Source organism: Manis pentadactyla, unplaced genomic scaffold (assembly GCF_030020395.1).
Source record: "Manis pentadactyla isolate mManPen7 unplaced genomic scaffold, mManPen7.hap1 scaffold_461, whole genome shotgun sequence".
Classification (NCBI taxonomy): domain Eukaryota; kingdom Metazoa; phylum Chordata; class Mammalia; order Pholidota; family Manidae; genus Manis; species Manis pentadactyla.
The window spans coordinates 3,816-23,954 of NW_026644845.1; the positions used below are offsets into that span (position 1 = coordinate 3,816).

The following is a 20,139-nucleotide window of genomic DNA, read 5'->3' on the forward strand; positions in this document are numbered from 1 at the left end:
GATCAGGAGTTAGGTAATACCCTGTTCTCATTTGTTTTATAGTTTGCCAGGCCCTTCTTTGGTGGGCTAGCCAAAGAATATCATTTGTTCTCTGTACCCACCTGTCACCATTAATCACTGAGTATGTCATTTGGAGGCCACGTAGGGGCAGAGGAAGGAACCTGAACCCAGGTAACTTTTCCCTATCATTTTTCCCATAAACGTGGGTCCAATACTCATTGGGTCTCTCTTTCCCATCATCAGGGGTAGTCACAAGGACAGGAGTGATTTTTTCCAACTTCCTATAGGGCCAGTACTTAAAATTTTCAGGGAGAATTGGATATGGCTTCTTCCCTGAATGGACAGCTTGAGTTTAAACGAAAATAAGCAAATTCATTAAAAGGAACATTTTGAGCAGGAGGGGTATCGACAGTTCTCCTCTTGGAAAGCCACTGTGCAGCCCCTTCCATCCGACTGCGCAACTGCACCATCAGGCTGGCGGTTCTGACCGGCTCCCGGCAGCGCCTAGCATGAGGAAGGGGGAAGGCTGCATATTTTGAAGGGGATTCCCTTTAAAGCCTGGGAAGACCCAGGGCCAGATGCCTGGTCGAGGGAGCAGAGGCCGCATGAAAGCTGGGCTCTGGGGCGGCCAGGTGGGAAACGGATCGGGAGGGAACTGAGGACACGTGAATATGCCAAGTGCCTGCAAGGGTCAAACCACCCAGAGGGAAAGGCAAGCAGAATGGCCTGTGGGGGCTGCTCACTCCCGGACCCGGTCTGTGAGGAGTTCCTGAGCTGCTGCGTGAGGCTGGGGCCCTTCTGCTGTGCTTGGGACACACCCAGCCAGTGAGGGGCACAGCGGCAGGCCCACAGCCAGCGGTGGTCCAGCTTCAAATGTGTAGCCAAGTCTCTAACAGATTTCAGCTCAGGATGCCAAGTGCCCAGGGGCACATGCGGCCAGAGGGAAGAGCCTCATCTCTAACATTCCTTACTCTCCATTTAGGTTTCACTCATCAGTAGGAGGACAACTTTGTGGTCAGAAAATGCAAACCATAGCACCAGCCAGGGCTGTTTGACTTTAGGTCACCCCGCCTTCAAACCTCAGGCTGCCTCAGTTTCCTCATCTGCAAACTGGGTGTTTATAACTATCACTGCACAAGAGTGAACTACGGTTATGTGAGCCAATCAGGTTTCTTCATCTGAGGGGAGCAGGAAGGTCGGGAATTCTCCACCTAGGTTTTTTCAAAAGTTTAGCTGCCCGGGCCTGGGTCCGACCCCTAGACATTAACTCTCCTTGCTCAGGGAAGAACGGTGAGTCAGTCTTGACTATCTCACACCCTACATTCAGTATATCATCTCATCCATGTGCTTCTCCTCTTTCACAACTGTTTATTTTGAATTAACATTGTATTTATAGAAAATTTGCAAATGTAATATAGAGAATTTCCCTACACTTCTCACCAGGTTCCCCTAATATTAGCATCTTACAGAATCATGGCTATGGTAACAGAGGCAGGAATCTAACATCAGCATACTATTACGAACTAAGCACCTTACACAAAGTTCACCAGCTTCTCTATCATGTCCACTTTTGGGATTCTGGGACACCACCCGGATCCCCACCAGGCCATGCTAACCACACTGCAGTCATCTCTGGTCTGTGTGCCTTCCTCCCAGCCATTCCCTTGGCTTCTCTTGGGGCCCGTCTTCAGCCTCCAGAAGCTTGGTTGATCCTAAGTAATAGGACTGCCTAATTCCTTAAGGGAAGAGACAACCACACCGAGGAGCAGATATTCAACCAAGAGATTTATTAAGAGGTGGCGAGGTGGTTGCCTGCGAGAGTGAGTGCAGCAGCCGTGGGCTGGGCAGCTTTGGCTTACATCTCCTTATATTAAGGCACTTGGCACCAGCTGACTGGGCATGGAATCGTTGGGGTTAGCTGGCAGGACGTTACCGGTCTGTGTCACAGAATTTTCTGCGTCATGAGAGGGGAGCGGAACCTAATCTCGGGAAACTGAAACTTAACGGTCGCCATCTCAGGTCGAAAAGTGTGGGGTCAGGCGCCATTTTTGACTAACATTCTTACCTTTTTGATTTGGTATGGGCGACGGGACGTCACTGATTTCTCTGGCTATTTCCCGCTGGAAGGGGGCGGCGATGGGGGCACAAAAGGGAAGAGTTATGATCAAACAAGGTAGGGGCCGTCAGTCTCAGGATGGCGAAGGAATTTCAGCATTCGTCTCATCCACATTCTTCAGCAACTGGTAGTCCCTAAGGAGGAGCTGGTTGAAAGTCTGGTAGAAATCTTGCTAATCTGATTTTGAATGAATTTAATTCTGCAGGGCAGGAAGGTACAGAAAAGAAAGATGACGAGCAAAGGACCGAGGACAGGCAGGAGCCAAGTGAGGAGAGAGGACTGGAAGAGTCCCTTCATACTAGTCTTTGTAGGGGACCTTTTGAGACTTTCTGCAACATCGGCCACTCAGCGTACGTTTTCGTCCACTAGTCCTGACTCGTTGACATAATCACAGCATTCTTCTTTAAGGAAGAGGCAGGTCCCTCCCTTTTCGGTGGTTAGAAGATCGAGGGCCTGCCTGATTTGAAGCGTCCCTTGGGGTGGAGAGGTAACTTGTCCCCGAGGTGAGGACAGGGATTCGCTGGTGGAATCTAAAGCAGTTTGCAGCTGGGCATTAAGGCCATCTACTGCCGTTGGGTGTGTCCTAAGGCTCCTCCTGAGAGGCCCATTCCTCCGCACAGGCAGATAAGGTATCCCGACCATAATGGGAAGGAAGGCTGCTCAGCGGGTTCTGCAGTGAGGAAGCAACCATTGTACTTCAGAGCTGCTGTATGATGTTATTTGAGGGACAATAGTCACAAGAAAACAGGGTTCTGATTGATTGGGTAGAATTTCATTTAGGAGAGTGCCGTTACACCAGAGAAAGTCTCCCAGTCATGAATAGGAGGTTGTAGAGATGGTTTGGTTATAAGAGCAATTGCCTCTCCCTAGAGAGACATTAATAAGGGGAATTGGAAAATGCAGGCACATAAAGGGAGTGAGATATTGTCTGTTTCTGGTTCCCTTAAGGGAACATTGTTAACTGGGTTGATAGGAAGTCTTGAGGTCAAGAAGGTATAATTTGTGATGTTAAGAGAAACTGCAGAGAATAAGGGCCGAGCTAAAAATGCACAAAGGAAACCATTTGTTGGCTTTAAGGCGGCAGTAGTGAGGTTTAGGAAGGCAAGGGTATTTTGTATGATATGGAGCCCAGAGTAGAGTGAAGGGGATGAGGCGGGATTTGAAGGGGGAGAGTCTGGGTCTGTGCTTTCTAGCTAATTATCAAGTATTTGTTCTGAGTGATGTATGCTGGGTGACAGTCGGGAGTGTTGGGTAACAATGGAGACATGCTCTCTATTTAGGCTAAACTCCCTGGATGGTGAGATGAGTACCCATTGGAATAGAATTTTTCTGTTACTCTGGTTGCCCATTGGGAATCCCATGTGTCAGAAATTGCCCATGTGTAGGTTTCTGTGTTCGAGTTGAATTTGAACATCCCGTCGCCATTGTGTGCATCATGTATTTTTGCATGACCAGTAGGGTCAGTCTCGGTAAGTTCCAACCCACCAGCCATGACAGGAATCTTTTTGTTGTTGTTATCATTAATCTACAATTACATGAAGAACATTATGTTTACTAGGCTCTCCCCTACACCAATCACCCCCACAAACCCTGTTACAGTCACTGACTGTCCATCAGCATAGTAAGATTTTGTAGAATCACTACTTGTCTTCTCTGTGCTGCACAGCCCTCCCCTTTCCTCACCCCCCACATTATACATGCTAATCATAATACCCCATTTCTTCTTCCCCCCCTTATCCCTCCCTACCCTCCCATTCTCCCCAGTCCCTTTCCCTTTGGTCACTGTTAGTCCATTCTTGGGTTCTGTGATTCTGCTGCTGTTCTGTTCCTGCAGTTCCTCCTTTGTTCTTATACTCCACAGATGAGTGAAATCATTTGGTATTTGTTTTCCTCCACTTGGCTTATTTCAAGGAGCAATATTCCCTCTATCTCCATCCATTTTGTTGCAAATGGTAGGATTTGTTTTCTTCTTATGGCTGAATAATATTCCATTGTGTATATGTACCACCTCTTCTTTATCCATTCATCTACTGATGGACACTTAGGTTATTTCCATTTCTTGGCTATTGTAAATAGTGCTGCCATAAACATAGGGGTGCATCTGTCTTTTTCAAACTGGGCAGCTACATTCTTAGGGTAAATTCCTAGAAGTGGAATTCCTGTGACAAATGGTAAGTCTATTTTGAGGAACCTCCATACTGCTTTGCACAAATGGTTGAACTAATTTACATTCCCACCAGCAGTGTAGGAGGGTTCCCCTTTCTCCACAACCTCACCAACATTTGTTGTTGTTGGTCTTTTGGATGATAGCCAACCTTACTGGAGTGAGGTGATATCTCATTGTGGTTTTAATTTGCATTTCTCTGATGACTAGAGACGTGGAGCAACTTTTCAGGTGTCTGTTGGCCATCTGAATTTCTTCTTTGGAGAATTGTCTGTTAAGCTCCTCTGCCCATTTTTTAATTGGATTATTTGCTTTTTGTTTGTTGAGGTGTGTGAGCTCTACATATGTTTTGGATGTCAAGCCTTTATCGGATCTTTCATTAATGAATACATTCTCCCATACTGTAGGGTACCTTTTAAATCTATTGATGGTGTCCTATGTTGTACAGAAGGTTTTCAGCTTGGTATAGTCCCACTTGTTCATTTTTGCTTTTGTTTTCCTTGACCGGGGAGATATGTTCATGAAGAAGTCGCTAATGTTTATGTCCAAGAGATTTTTCCTGTGTTTTTTTCTAAGAGTTTTATGGTTTCATGACTTACATTCAGGTCTTTGATCCATTTTGAATTTACTTTTGTGTATCGGGTTAGACAGTGATCCAGTTTCATTCTCTTACATGTAGCTGTCCAGTTTTGCCCACACCATCTGTTGAAGAGACTGTCATTTCCCCATTGTATGCCCATTACTTCTTTATCATATATTAATTGACCATATATGTTTGGGTTAATGTCTGCAGTCTCTAATCTGTTCCACTGGTCTGTTGCAATGTAATTGTGCCAGTACCAAATTGTCTTGATTACTATGGCTTTGTAGTAGAGCTTGACGTTGGGGAGTGAGATCCCTCCCACACTTTATTATTCTTTCTCAGGATTGCTTAGGCTATTCGGGGTCTTTGGTGTTTCCATATGAATTCTTGAACTATTTGCTCCAGTTCATTGAAGAATGTTGTTGGTAATTTGATAGGGATTGCATCAAATCTGTATATTGCTTTGGCAGGATGGCCATTTTGACGATATTAATTCTTCCTAGCCAAGAGCATGGGATGAGTTTCCATTTGTTAGTGTCCTCTTTAATTTCTCTTAAGCGTGTCTTGTAGTTTTCAGGGTACAGGTCTTTCACTTCTTTGGTTAGGTTTATTCCTAGGTATTTTATTCTTTTTGATGCAATTGTGAACGGAATTGCTTCCCTCATTTCTCTTTCTATTGGTTCATTGTTAGTGTATAGGAAAGCCACAGATTTCTGTGTCTTAGTTTTGTATCCTGCAACTTTGCTGTATGCTGGTATCAGTTCTAGTAGTTTTGGAGTGGCGTCTTTAGGGTTTTTCATGTACAATATCATGTCATCTGCAAACAGTGACAGTTTAACTTCTTCTTTACCAATCTGGATTCCTTGTATTTCTTCATTTTTTCTAATTGCCGTGGCTAGGACCTGCAGTATTATGTTAAATAACAGTGGGGAGAGTGGCCAACCCTATATTGTTCCTGATCTCAGAGGAAAAGCTTTCAGCTTCTCGCTGCTCAGTGTGATGTTAGCTGTGGGTTTATCATATGTGGCCTTTATTATATTGAGGTACTTGCCCTCTATAAACATTTTGCTGAGTGTTTTTATTATGAATGGGTGTTGAATTTTGTTGAATGCTTTTTCAGCATCTATGGAGATGATCATGTGGTGTTTGTCCTTTCTGTTTATGTGGTGGATGATGTTGATCAATTTTCTTATTTAACATCCTTGTTTCCCTAGGATGAAACCCACTTGGTCGTGGTGTATGATCTCTTTGATATATTTTTGAATTCAATTTGCTAATATTGTTTTTTATCATTAATCTACAATTGCATTAAGAATATTATGTTCACTAGACTCTTCCCTAATCTAAGTTCCCCCTACAAACCCCATTACAGTCACTGTCCATCAGCATAGTAAGATGTTGTAGAATCACTACTTATCTTCTCTGTGTTGCACAGCCCTCCCCTTTCCCCCACCCCCCACATTATGCATGCTAATCATAATACCTCCTTTCTTCTTCCCCGTCCTTATCCATCCCTACCCTCCCATTCTAACCAGTCTCTTTCCCTTTTGTAACTGTTAGTCCATTCTTGGGTTCTGTGATTCTGCTACTGTTTTGTTCCTTCAGTTTTCCTTTATTCTTATACTCCACAGATGAGTGAAATCATTTGGTATATGTCTTCCCCACTTTGCTTATTTCAAGGAGCATAATACCCTTTGCTCCATCAATGTCGTTGCAAATTGTAGGATTTGTTTTCTTCTTATGGTTGAATAATATTTCATTGTGTATATGTACCACATCTTCTTTATCCATTCATCTACTGATGGACACTTAGGTTGTTTCCATTTCTTGGCTATTGTCAATAGTGCTGCGATAAACATAGGGGTGCATCTGCCTTTTTCAAACTGGAGTGCTGCATTCTTAGGGTAAATTGCTAGGCGTGGAGTTTCTCGGTCAAATGGTAAGTCTATTTTGAGCATCTTGGGGAACCTCCGAACTGCTTTCCACAATGGTTGAACTAATTTACATTCCCACCAGCAGTATAGGAGGGTTCCCCTTTCTCCACAACCTCGCCAACATTTGTTGTTGTTTGCCTTTTTGATGGTAGCCATCCTTACTGGTGTGAGGTGATATCTCATTATGGTTTTAATTTGCATTTCTCTGATGACTACCAATGTGGAACATCTTTTCATGTGTCTGTTGGCCATCTGAATTTCTACTTTGGAGAACTGTCTGTCCAGCTCCTCTGCCCAATTTTTAATTCGATTTTTTGCTTTTTGTTTGTTGAGGTGCATGAGCTCTTTCTGTATTTTTTATGTCAAATCTTTAATGGCTCTGTCATTTATGAATATATTCTTCCATACTGTAGGATACCTTTTTGTTCTATTAATGTTGTCCTGAACTGTACAGAAGCTTTTCACCTTGATATAGTCCCACTTGTTCATTTTTGCTTTTGTTTCCCTTGCCCAGGGAGATATGTTCAAGAAGAGGTCACTCATGTTTATGTCTATGAGATTTTTGCCTATGTTTTTTACTAAGAGTTTTATGGTTTCATGACTTACGTTCAAGTCTTTGATCCATTTAAATTTACTTTTGTGTATCAAGTTAGACAGTGATCCAGTTTCATTCGCTTACATGCAGCTGTCCAGTTTTGCCAGCACCATCTGCTGAAGGGTCTGTCATTTCCCCATTGTATGTTCATGGCTCCTTTATCGATTATTAATTGACCATATATGTTTGGGTTAATGTCTGGGGTCTCCAATCTGTTCCACTGGTCTGTGGCTCTATTCTTGTGCCAGTACCAAATTGTCTGGATTACTATGGCTTTGTAGTAGAGCCTGAAGATGGGGAGTGAGATCCCCCCCCCACTTCATTCTTCTTTCTCAGGACTGCAGTTTGCTAATATTTTATTGAGTATTTTTGCATCTACGTTCATCACGGATATTGGTCTGTAATTATCTTTTTTGATGGGATCTTTGCCTAGGTTGGGTATTAAGGTGATGTTGGCTTCATAGAATGAGTTTGGGAGTATTCCCTCCTCTTCTATTTTTTGGAAAACTTGAAGGAGAATGGGTATTATGTCTTCTCTATATGTCTGATAAAATTCCAAGGTAAATCCATCTGGCCCGGGTGTTTTGTTCTTGGGTAGTTTTTTGATTACTGCATCAATTTCTTTGCTTGCAATTGGTTTGTTTAACTTTTGTGTTTCTCCTTGGTCAGTCTTGGAAGGTTGTATTTTTCTAGGAAGTTGTCCATTTCTTCTAGGTTTTTCAGTTTGTTAGCATATAGGTTTTCATAGTAATCTCTAATAATTCTTTGTATTTCTGTGGAGTCTGTCAGGATTTTTCCATTCTCGTTTCTGATTTTGTGGACGTGTGTTGATTCTTTTTTCTTAATAAGTTTTGCCAGAGGCTTATCTGTTCTGTTTATTTTCTCAAAGCACCAGCTCTTGGTTTCATTGATTTTTCTATTGTTTTATTCTTCTCAATTTCGTTTATTTCTTCTCTGATTTTTATTATGTTCCTCCTTCTGACTTTAGGCCTCATTTGTTCTTCTTTTTCCAGTTTCAATAATTGTGATGTTAAGCTATTCATTTGGGATTGTTGTTTTTCTTTAACTGTGCCTGGATTGCTTTATACTTTCCTCTTAAGACGGCTTTCGCTGTGTCCCACAGAAGCTGGGGCTTTGTGTTGTTGTTGTCATTTGTTTCCATATATTGCTGGATCTCCATTTTAGTTTGGTCATTGATCCACTGATTATTTAGGAGCATGTTGTTAAGCCTCCATGCGTTTGTGAGAATTTTTCTTTTCTTTGTACAATTCATTTCTAGTTTTATACCTTTGTGGTCTGAAAAGTTGATTGGTAGGATTTCAATCTTTTGGAATTTACTGAGGCTCTTTTTGTGGCCTAGTATGTCATCTATTTTGGAGAACGTTCCATGTGCACTTGGGAAGAATGTGTATCCTGTTGCTTTTGGATGTAGAGTTCTATAAATGTCTATTAGGTCCATCTGTTCTAGTGTGTTGTTCAGTGCCTCCGTGTCCTTACTAATTTTCTGTCTGTTGGATCTATCCTTTGGAGTGAGTAGAGTGTTGAAGTCTCCTAAAATGAATGCATTGCATTCTATTTCCTCCTTTAGTTCTGTTACTATTTGTTTCACATATGCTGGTGCTCCTGTGTTGGGTGCATATATATTTATAATGGTTATGTTCTCTTGTTAGACTGAGCCCTTTATCATTATGTAATGTCCTTCTTTATCTCTTGTTACTTTCTTTGTTTTGAAGTCTACTTTGTCTGATACTAGTACTGCAACCCCTGCTTTCTTCTCTCTGTTGTTTCCATGAAATATGTTTTTCCATCCCTTGGCTTTTAGTCTTTGCATGTCTTTGGGTTTGAGGTGAGTCTCTTGTAAGCAGCATATAGATGGGTCTTGCTTTTTTATCCATTCTATTACTCTGTGTCTTTTGATTGGTGCATTCAGTCCATTTACATTTAGGGTGAATATTGAAAGCTTTGTACTTATTGCCATTGCAGGCTTTAGATTCATGGTTACCAAAGGTTCAAGGTTAGCTTCTTTAGTATCTTACTGTATAACTTAACTTCCTTATTGATCTGGTATAAACAATGTCTGGTGATTCTTTATTTCTCTCCCTTCTTATTCCTCCTCCTCCATTCCTTATATGTTGGTTGTTTTATTCTGTGCTCTTTTATGTTTCCTTTAACTGCTTTCATGGGTAGTTGATTTTAATTTTTTGCCTTTAGTTAGTATTTGGTTGGTCTGTTTTCTTTGTTGTGATTTTATTTTCTCTGGTGAAATCTGTTTAGTCCTTGGAGTGCTCCCGTCTAGAACAGTCCCTCCAAAATACCCTGTAGAGGTGGTTTGTGGGAGGCAAATTGTCTCAACTTTTGCTTGTCTGGGAATTGTTTAATCCCTCCTTCATATTTAAATGATAATCGTGCTGGATACAGTATCCTTGGTTCAAGGCCCTTCTGTTTCATTGCATGAAATATATCATGCCATTCTCTTCTGGCCTGTAAAGTTTCTGTTGAGGAGTTGATGACAGCCTGATGGGTTTTCCTTTGTAGGTGACCTTTTTCCTCTCTCTAGCTGCCTTTAAAACTCTGTCCTTGTCCTTGATCTTTGCCATTTTAATTATTATGTGTCTTGGTGTTGTCCTCTTGGGTCCCCTCTGTTGGGAGTTCTGTGTACTTCTGTGTTCTGATCGATTATTTCCTCCCCCAGTTTGGGTAAGTTTCCATCAATTATTTCTTCAAAGACACTTTCTACCCCTTTTTCTCACTCTTCTTCTGTTACCACTATAATGAGGATATTGTTCCTTTTGGATTGGTCACACAGTTCTCTTAATATTGTTTCATTCCTGGAGATCCTTTTATCTCTCTCTGCATCAGCTTCTATGCGTTACTCTTCTCTGGTTTGTATTCCATCAGTGAGCTCATGCATCTTATCCATTTCGCTTATAAATCCAGAGATTTTTTTCATTTCTGTAATTTCCCTCTGGACTTCATCCCTTTGCTCTTGTATATTTCTCTTCAGTTCTGTCAGCATGGTTATGACTTTTATTTTGAATTCTCTTTCAGGAAGACTGGTTAGGTCTATCTCCTTCTCAGTGGTTGACTCTGTGATTTGGTCTGTCTCAAATTCTACCTTTTCATGGTGATAGAGACACTTTGTGGAGCTGGCAGGAGTGACAGCTGGGAGAACGTCCCTTCTTGTTCATTCGTGGGCTTCCTCTCCTGGCTTGTGCTGGGCAGCTGCATGCAGACAGGGCTTCTGATTCTTGCCAGACCGCTATGGAGATTAGCTCTGCAGTTGCTTTGGGCACGGCCTGCCCCAGGCTGCTGCACCAATATGGCAGAGCCATGTTGGAGGGGAAATGACCGTGAAGCTGTTTATCTCCATGAGGGGCCTCAGAGGTGCACTGCTGCCCACACGGCTAGGGTGCCTGGAGTTCCCTGGGATTCTTAGCTGCTGGGCTAAGTGTCCCGGGACACTTTTGTCTGGCAGTGGGGTCCCTGTCCCTTTAAGACTTTCAAAAACCACTCGCTTTTCTTTGGCCCTGGGGAGCCAGCTGCAGGGACCCACTCACAGGTCTTACTCTCCTGATTCCCTAGTTTCCCGCACCCAATGCACCCACTGTCTCTGTGCTCTGGTGTGGATGGCTAGGGCTGGCTATTTAGCAGTCCTGGGATCCCTCACCCTCCCCACTCTGACTCCTCTCCTCCTGCCGGGAGATGGGGTGAGGGGCACTCGGGTCCCGCCAGGACAGGGCTTGTATCTTACCCCCTTCATGAGGCACTGGGTTCTCAGAGGTGTTAATGTAGCCTGGCTATTGTCCTGTGTCTTCTGGTTTCTCTTTTAGGAAGAGTTGTATTTGTTGTATTTTCCAAAATATATGTGGTTTTGGGAGTACATTTCCACTGCGCTACTCATGCCACCATCTTGGCTCCTCCCATTACAGGAATATTTTGTCTTTTCAAAGGTGAAATCTAGGTAGAGCCCAGTGGCTTGTTGTATCAGCTCGGAGTTGGGTAGGGAATCCTAATGGTGGAAGCACAGCCTGTTGTGGGACAATCAGCTGTGACTGACACAGCAGTGTTTTTTAATGTATTTTTGTGTATATGTTTCCCTCAACTTAAATCTCCAAACATGTGACATATTGGAAACGGGGTAAGAAAGCAGAGGGTAAGAGTGTATATGGTGGGGATGTTAAGGTCCATCCTTGGGAATGATGGTGAGAAGTTTTAGACAGCAGATGCAAAGTTTTAAGGGTTCTGTTTTGCAGGGGGTACAGGTGAAGCGTGGAGGAGTCAGGTTTGAAGCTTTTTCTTCTGAGCTGTCTCCCGGAGGCCTGGCCAGCTTCAACCTGGAAATATGAATTCATGGGGTTAATTTTCCAGGGGACTCCTATAATTGAGGAGCAGCAGGGGTGCAGAGAATGATTTTCAGAGGTCCTTTCATTTGGGGTTAAGTGAGTGGAGTCATCAGAGGGAGGAGAGAAGTATACCCGGTTGCTCAGAGTCAGAGGAAAAGAGATGTGAGACCTCAAGGGATCTGGTAACAGGGCCTCTTTGTGTCTCCAGAGCTGGGAATGAACGAAAGAGAGAAGGGAATAAGAAAAGTGTTCAGGGAGAAGGGGAGGAGAGGGAGTTATTCCAGGGGGCAATGTAGGTCTACCATAGATTACCTCAAAAAAGGATATTAATGAAGGACTTTTTGGGAGGACTTGATGTCAGAACAGAGGAAGGAATTTGATCCATTCAGTGTGTAAATCGAGAGGGAGTTTGGTCAGAACTTTTTTTAGTGTCTGATTGGTACGTTCAACTTTTCCTGATGATTTAGAATAAGAAGGAATAAGGAAATGCCATGGGATGTTGAGAGTTCCTGTAATTTTTTCTGTAATGTTGGAAACAAATTCTGGACCACTGTCTGAATGAAATGAGGTGGGCATTCCAAATCTTGGGATTATATCTGAGAGAAGAATTGAAGCAATGGTGGAAGCCCTCTTGTTTGAGGTGAGGAAGGCCTCAACCCACCCCAAGAATGTGTCCACAAACACCAGAAGATATGTGTGTTTTCAGACTATGGGAATGTTTGTGAAGTCAAGCTGCCAGTCTGCTCTGGGGATATGTCTCCTGGCTTGATGATTTGGGAAAGAGAAGGGTTTCAAAGGGATGTTAGGATTAGTTCTTTTGCAGAAATGACAGTCTGTGGTTAGTTGTTGGATGTATTTGAGGTCTTCAGCATTTAGAGGAAAGGGCTTGAGAAAGTTTTAAATATTGTGGGCTGTTGTGAAATAGAGAGTGTAAATAGAAAGAGAGGTCATGTTTGGAGGGAAAATTATCAGGAACGTTGGAAGAGCAGTGAGGAATGTCTAGAGCAATGGTTGGGCTTTCTGACATAGCAGCCTTCCTTGTGGCCTGGGCTACGTTCAAATTGCCTATTGTTGGGGATGTGTCGGATAGATGTGAGTGGCAGTGAACGATTCCTGTCTCACGAGGGAGGAGAGATTTGTGGAGGAGGCCTGTGGTCAGTTTAGAATTGGTAATGGGGGTGCCTTTGGTAGTTAATAGTCCCCTATCTTTCCAGATGGCTGAGTGAGAAAGAAGGATGTGGAAAACGTACTCAGAAAGGCCCGCGTGACTGCAAAGTGTTCGGCATGTTGGTTGGTTGTGTTTTGTGGCAGAGATTTTGCTGCAATGGTTTCAGTTAGGGTAACAATGACATATCCTGCCTGCCGTTCCCCCTCCATTAGAAAGGAACTGCCATCAGTGAACCACACATGAGTGGGATTTCTAAGGGTCCCTCTTTTATATGGGTGGGACATGGGAGGAGGTCTTCGAGGGTTTGAATACAGTGATGGGTGGGTGCATCTTGGATAATGGGGAGTAATGTAGTGACATTTAGGGATGAGCAGGCCTGAAAGGAGATAGAAGAATCATGTAGGAAGAGGACAAGGAGTGAAAGGATTCAGCAGGGGGGAAGGGTCCTTAATCCTTTACATTTTGGGAGGTCTGTTAAATGATGGGGTGATATGATTGTGATTGTGCCTCCATAGGTGAGTGTTTTTGCTTCCTGGATTGGATCATATGCCGCTGCCAAGGCTCTTAGACAGGGAACCCATCCTTGGACTCTAGGGTCTAACTTTTTGGAGAGATAGGGTACAGGATGGAAGGTGGGGCCTTTCATTTGTCCTAAGAATCCTAAGGCCAGTCCTTTGTTTCATGTACGTGTAGAGTAAAAGGTTGTTGTATGTCTGGTAAGTGAAGGGCAGGGTCTTGAAGAAGAGCTTGTTGGAGCTTTAAAAAGGGAGTCTTGGCAGAATTGAGTAGGGGTTCCTCTGAGTCTCCTTTAGTTAAAGTGTAAAGGGGTGCATCCAGGAGGGAGAAGTTGGGAACCCAGGCTCTCACAAATATCGTGCTAGACGTAGGATTGAGAGTATTTCTTCTTTCGTTTTTGGGGTGGGGAAATCTCGAATAAGTTTTTTTGCAGTCTAAAGTGAAGGCCTTGGAGCCACGTGATAATTGGACTCCTAAGTATGTGACTGTTTGTTGAGATCATTGAACTTTACGTGGGGAGACTCACTATCCTTTTCCAGAAAGGAAGTTAGGAAGGGTAATGGTATTGGTCTCAGAGATTTCAGGAAGAGTCCCGAGGTCCATATCATTTAAATCTTTCTCGGGAGTTATATTAGTAATTTTACCCTGAACCAGGTTTCTTTGGCATTTCCTATTTGTATATGGCGCCCTCTAGTGTCCAGAAGTTCTACTGTGTGACTTCTTCGCCCCTGATGCAATGTCGGGGGTCGCAGGGGAGCAGTATTGGTGCCTGGGGGGAGGAAAGAGCTGTTCCCCGCTTCCCGGATTCTCTGCCTTTCTCAACTGCCTGAACCAGTGGCCCGAGCACACAGGTAAAATATTTTGTCCCTGAGCAGCTGGATATGGATCCCTGCTTTCCACAAGTGGCCAGAATCCCAGTTTCCCCAGGAACTCCGCCTGTCCCAGCTTTCCAGCCCCGCAATCAGAAGAGTATGATGAAAGCACCATGGAATGTTGGTTTGTGCTCCCTGTGCAGAGCTCCGGAGCTAGGAATTCAGCAGTCACAGGCCTTCCACTCCCTTCCTGCTCCGTTTCTCTTCCTTCCGCCAGTGAGCTGGGGTGGGGGAAGGTCTTGGGTCCCACCGGGCCACGGCTCTGGTTCGTTACCCGGATCGGTGAGGTCTACTCTTTTCTCCAGGTGTGTGCAGTCTGGCGCCATCCTCTTTCCTGTTGCTCTTTCAGGATTAGTTGCACCAGCTATATTTTCTAATTGAATCCAGTTTTAGGATGAAGCCTCTGTCTCTCCTCTCACGCCACCATCTTTAATCCTTTTTTGTCTAAGAGATTTGAAGAGAGGGGCTGCACAGAATGTCATCAACATACTGGAGGACTGTGAACTGGGGAAGTGTCAGCTCCTTAAGGTCATTTGCTAGGGCTTGTCTGAATATCTGTGGACTGTCTTTGAAACCCTGGGGGAGTACTGTCCACGTGAATTGTTGGGATTGGTATGTGGGGGTGTCAGTCCAGTAAAGATATCTTGAGATGCGGGGAATAAAGGGATGGTAAAGAAAGCATTTTGAGACCAATAACTGAAATGTAGAGGGAAGAGTTGGATATGGAGGAAAGTATTGTATATGCGTGTGGGACCACTGGGTGGGTAGGTTTGACTGCAGTATTTATGAATCTTAAATGTTGAATCAAGTGAAAAGAGCCATTAGGATTTTTTACAGCTAAAATAGGGGTGTTATAGGGAGAATGCGTGGGCCTAATGAGTCCTTTCCTCTGTAGATCTGCAATGATTGGCTGAAGCCCTAGAAGACTAGTGGTGGGCAGGGGACATTCGGGTTGGCAAGGAAAGTGCAGGGGGTCCTGCAGGTGAACTTTGACAGGCATGTGTTTTGCTAAGGAGGGTGTGGTGCTGTTCCAGACTTGGGGGTTCACTGATGGGGGGGATGGAATGGCTTAGAATGGGCATTGGCTCGATAGCTTCTGTGAGAATGAGGATAAGGGAAGGAGCGAGGCTAAATGGAATGGAAGCTTGGAATTTCGATAATACGTCTCATCCTGACAAGGGAACACTGCCATGGGACATGACTAGAAATGTGTGGGAGAAGGTGTGACCAGAAAATGAGCCGGGGAGTATGGGGATTATTTGGAAATACTGTTTGGCACCCTACCCAAACAACAGGGGATTTAGATAGAGAGGTAGGTCCCCAAAACTCCCTTAGTACTGAGAACATCGCACCCGTGTCTAGGAGGAAGTTAAAGGGATATCCATCCGCCAGAATGGATACCTTGGGCTCCGGGAAGGTGATGACATTTGTCGGGAGGGGAGTCCCAAGGGCTCGTCAGTCATCCACTGCCAGGCTCAAGAGGTCTCTGTTTGGGGTGGAGTCTGATCCGGCCCCCTGTGGGGCTGGGACTATCTTCCACCGAGTGAACACTGGAATGGCACTTGGAGCATGGCCCTGGTGGTGGCCTGGGATTGGGGCACACGCATGCCCACTGTCCATCCATCCACCATTTGAAACAGGTCCAGGAGGAAATTTTGGTGGAGGACATCCTCTCCGTGGTCCCGTAAGTGTGGACAGATTGGGATCTCTTAGGGCCTGTGCTAGCATCTGATACTTTTGCTGTTTGGCTTTTTCATCTCTATTGTGATAGAGTTTAAAAGCTGTGGCTAAAACCTCAGTTTGGGGAGTAAGAGGCCCTCTCTCCAGTTTTTAAGTTTAGCCTGAGCCCCTATTGGATGGGTGGGGGTAGTCTGATGAACCTGATCAGCGTATGTATGAGCTTGTTCGAATACTCACCTGCGCTCTTCTGGGAGCAGTGTATTGGAAAGGATCATATAGATGTCATGGTAGGTTAAGCTGTATGCCTGGAGTAGATTTTGAAATTCGTTGATGTATGAGGTTGAATTGATGGTATAGGAACCTGGACGCTTTTCAATCTGGGAGAGGTCCGCCATAGAGAAGGGAACATGAACGCGGACTATTTCCTCAGTTCCGTCCGCCTCCCAAAGAGAGGAATTAACCTTTGGTAGGTGAGCCGATTGGGTGCAGGAGCGAGTGGTGGGAGGACTGAAAGAAGGGGAGGAGTTGCAGGAGGAGAGGGAGTAGGAGGTGCTGGTACTGGTGGACTTGGTGCTGCGGGTGGTGCGGAGATTGGGGGAGGGTGGCGGTTGTGGAGCTTGCCATCTGTAAGGAGGTGGCACGTCCACTGGGTCAAACTCTGTGGGGGAAGAAGGGGTGGCTGAGGACAGGCTATATGCTAGTAAGACATGTTTCCGGTTACAATTTCTGCATAAGGACAGATTAGCTCCGAGGACAGAGAAAGCCTGGACATAAGGAGTCTCTACCCATTTTGTCGATTACTCACTATAGTTGTAAAGATCTTGCAGAAGGGCGGGATCTAAGGACCCGTGAGGGGGCCATTTACTTGGGTTATCTAATGAGTAAGTGGACTAATCTTGGGCACAAAGTTTGATGAGTATTTTGGGCTTGATGTCTGGAGTTAGGCTAAGAGTATTCACATCGTTTAAATGACATCTGAGTGCGGAGTCAGCTGGCAGAGAGGACGTTCCCCGCATGTGGATACGAGGTTGTTGGTATGTTGATTAGAGGGGCGCCCCACTCCACTCAAAGATCAGGTGAGATCTTGGGATTTAGGACTTGGTTGTCACCGAGTTCCAATAGCTGAGGGACCCTGATGGATCGGTGGTCCTTAGGTCACCCGGTGCCAAGGTTTTTGGAGAGCGGTGTGGAAGGTGAGACCCAGGCCAAATGAGAGGAAAGGGAAGGGTCTGGTCTTACCGCTGGCTGAGCCCCGGGACTGATGAGAACCCCTCAGAGACCAATGCCACCATAAAGGTATGAGTGGGGTGTCTTCCTCCCTCATGGTGGGCCCCAGGAAGTGCCAGGTGATCAACGTTTAGATTCCCATTTTGTGACCCTAGGCGCTGAGGGATTCAGGATTGGGGAATTAACCGATTTGGAGCCTGCAGTGTATGTGAGGAAGGTGATGGAGAGGATGGGTGCAGGCTGGCCGCTACCTCAAGGGAGTCTCAAGCGGTCTCACCCTCGAATGAAGGGAGTCCCACTCCTGTTGGGGAGGCCACATCTGAGTCATGGCACCAATAAAAGGAGTGCCCAATTCCTTCAGGGAAGAGGGAACCACACCAGAAGCAGATATCCAACCAAGAGATTTACACAGTGGTGGCGAGTTTGCTGCCCGCTAGAGTGAGGGAGCAGCCACGTGGGCTGGGGAGCGTTGGCTTACATCTCCTATTAAGGCACTTGAAACCAGCTGATTGGTTATGGCATCACTGGGGTTAGCTGGCAGGACGTTATTGGCCTGTGTGTCACAGAGTTTTCTGTGTAATGAGCAGGAAGCTGAACCTAATCTTGGGAAACTGAAAATTAATGATTGCCATCTCAGGTCGAAAAGTGTTTGGTCAGGCGCCATTTTTTTTGAGGGGGGTAAAAGGGTTTATGACTACCTTTATTCACACAGTGGCAAGTCAGTCACTAGACTCCCATCCACGCAGAGCGAGTTTGCACGGAGCAAGCTGAGCTCTGCCTCTGGGCCCGTCTGACCCCGCAGCCATCTCAGTCTGTCCCCAGTGGTGCCACCCCTTCAGCCTCTGCTCTCCTGCAGCCTTGCAGACCAGAGCACTAGGCGGAGCTTCTATATGGTGTCAATATCATCGTATAGCCCTCATGTATGTAGTGAGCAAGCCGACCAGGGCCATGTGAGATTCCTGGCCATAGGAACCTTCAATTGCTCCACAATTTTTTTTTCTAGTTTAGGCCAGTATTTAATATTCATTTGAACTGATATTATCTGCATAATGTATGGTTGAAAGTAGAGAATAATTCCAAGTTTGTGGAAAAGTTGAGATGTAATATAGTTTCCTTTGGTTAATTCATACATATAACTCATCATACATATTTTTTGGTTTTATAACTATCCGGAATACACATGCAGTATATGTCCATAACTAAATTTAACTCCAAAGTGGGAAGATTAGGGATTGATTACCAGTACTTGATTGCCATCATCATAGCTGCATAGGAAAGTAGAAAGGACATTGGCTTTGTAGGAAGGTTGCCCATGCCACCTAATAACTATGTAATCTTGAGTAAATTAAGCAACTCTTCTGAGTTCCTGTTTCCTTATCTGCCAAATGGTTACTGTCTCTTTAAGACAGGAATGTGGGCAATGTACAAGCCACCCTGGACACCCTCTATTTTATTTTATTTTATTTTGGTATCATTAATCTACAATTACATGAAGAACACTATTTTTACTAGGCTCCCCCCTTCACCAAGTCACCCGCCATGCCCCTTCACAGTCACTGTCCATCAGTGTAGTAAGATGCTGTAAAATCACTACTTGTCTGTGTTGTAGAGCCCGCCCCATACACCCCCACATTATACATGCTAATTGTAATGCCCCCTTTCTTTTTCCTGCCCTTATCCTTCCCTTCCCACCCATCCTCCCCAGTCCCTTTCCCTTTGGTAACTGTTAGTCCATTTGTGGTTTCTGTGATTCTGCTGCTGTTTTGTTCCTTCACTTTCACTCTGTTGTTATACTCCACATATGAGTGAATTCATTTGGTACTTGTCTCTCTCTGTCTGGCTAATTTCACTGAGCATAATACCTCTAGCTCCATCCATGTTGTTTCAAATGGTAGGATTTGTTTTCTTCTTATGTCAGAATAGTATTTCATTGCATACATGCACCACCTCTTCTTTATCCATTCATCTACTGATGGACACTTAGTTTGCTTCCATTTCCTGGCTACTGCAAATAGTGCTGTGATGAATATAGGGATGCATACATCTTTTTCAAAATGGGCTGCTGCATTCTTATGGTAAATTCCTAGGAGTGGAATTCCTGGCTCAAGTGGTATTTCTATTTTTAGTTTTTTGAGGAACCTCCATACTGCTTTCCACAATGGTTGAACTACTCTACATTCCCACCAGCAGTGTAGGAGGGTTCCCCTTTCTCCGCATCCCTGCCAACATTTGTTGTTGTTTGTCTTTTGGATGGTGGCCATCCTAATTGGTGTGAGGTGATATCTCATTGTGGTTTTAATTTGCATTTCTCTGATGACTAGCGATGTGGAGCATCTTTTCATGTGCCTGTTGGCCATCTGAATATTTTCTTTGGAGGAGTGTCTGTTCAGATACTCTGTCCACTTTTTATTTGGCTAATTTACTTTTTGTTTGTCAAGGTGCATGAGCTCTTTATATAATTTGGGATGTCAAACCCTTATTGGATCTGTCATTTATGAATATATTCTCCCATACTGTAGAATGCCTTTTTCTTCTACTGATGGTGTTCTTTGCTGTACAAAAAACAGAGCATTCTCATTTGATATACTACCACTTGTTCATCTTTCCTTTGTTTCCCTTGCCCGGAGAGATTTGCTCATTAAGACATTGCTCGTGTTTATGGCCAAGTTAGTTTTGCCTATGTTTTTTCCTAAGAGTTTTATGGTTTCATGACTTACATTCCAATCTTTGATCCATTTTAGGTTTACTTTTGTGTATGGGGTAGGACAATTATCCAGTTTCATTCTCTTACATGTAGCTGACCAGTTTTGCCAACACCAGCTGTTGAAGAGGCTGTCATTTCCCCATTGTATGTCCATGGCTTTTTACCATATGTTAATTGACCATATATCCTTGGGTTTATATCTGGGCTCCCTAGTCTGTTTCATTGGTCTATGGGTCC

General features: G+C 44.3%; 1 protein-coding gene across 2 annotated transcripts in view; it reads right to left on the reverse strand.

Annotated features, from left to right (window-relative positions):
• Positions 1-11,551: 11,551 nt before the first annotated feature.
• Positions 11,552-20,139, reverse strand: part of LOC118930300 (zinc finger protein 169-like) — a 43,932-nt gene continuing 35,344 nt past the window's right edge. Inside the window, exon 6 of one of the 2 annotated variants that reach the window (XM_057496790.1) lies at positions 11,552-11,726. In XM_057496790.1, the coding sequence (XP_057352773.1) occupies positions 11,570-11,726 (157 nt within the window). In that variant the 3' untranslated portion in view covers positions 11,552-11,569. The remainder of the gene's footprint in view (positions 11,727-20,139) is intronic. The other variant, XR_008995615.1, reaches the window with a different exon arrangement.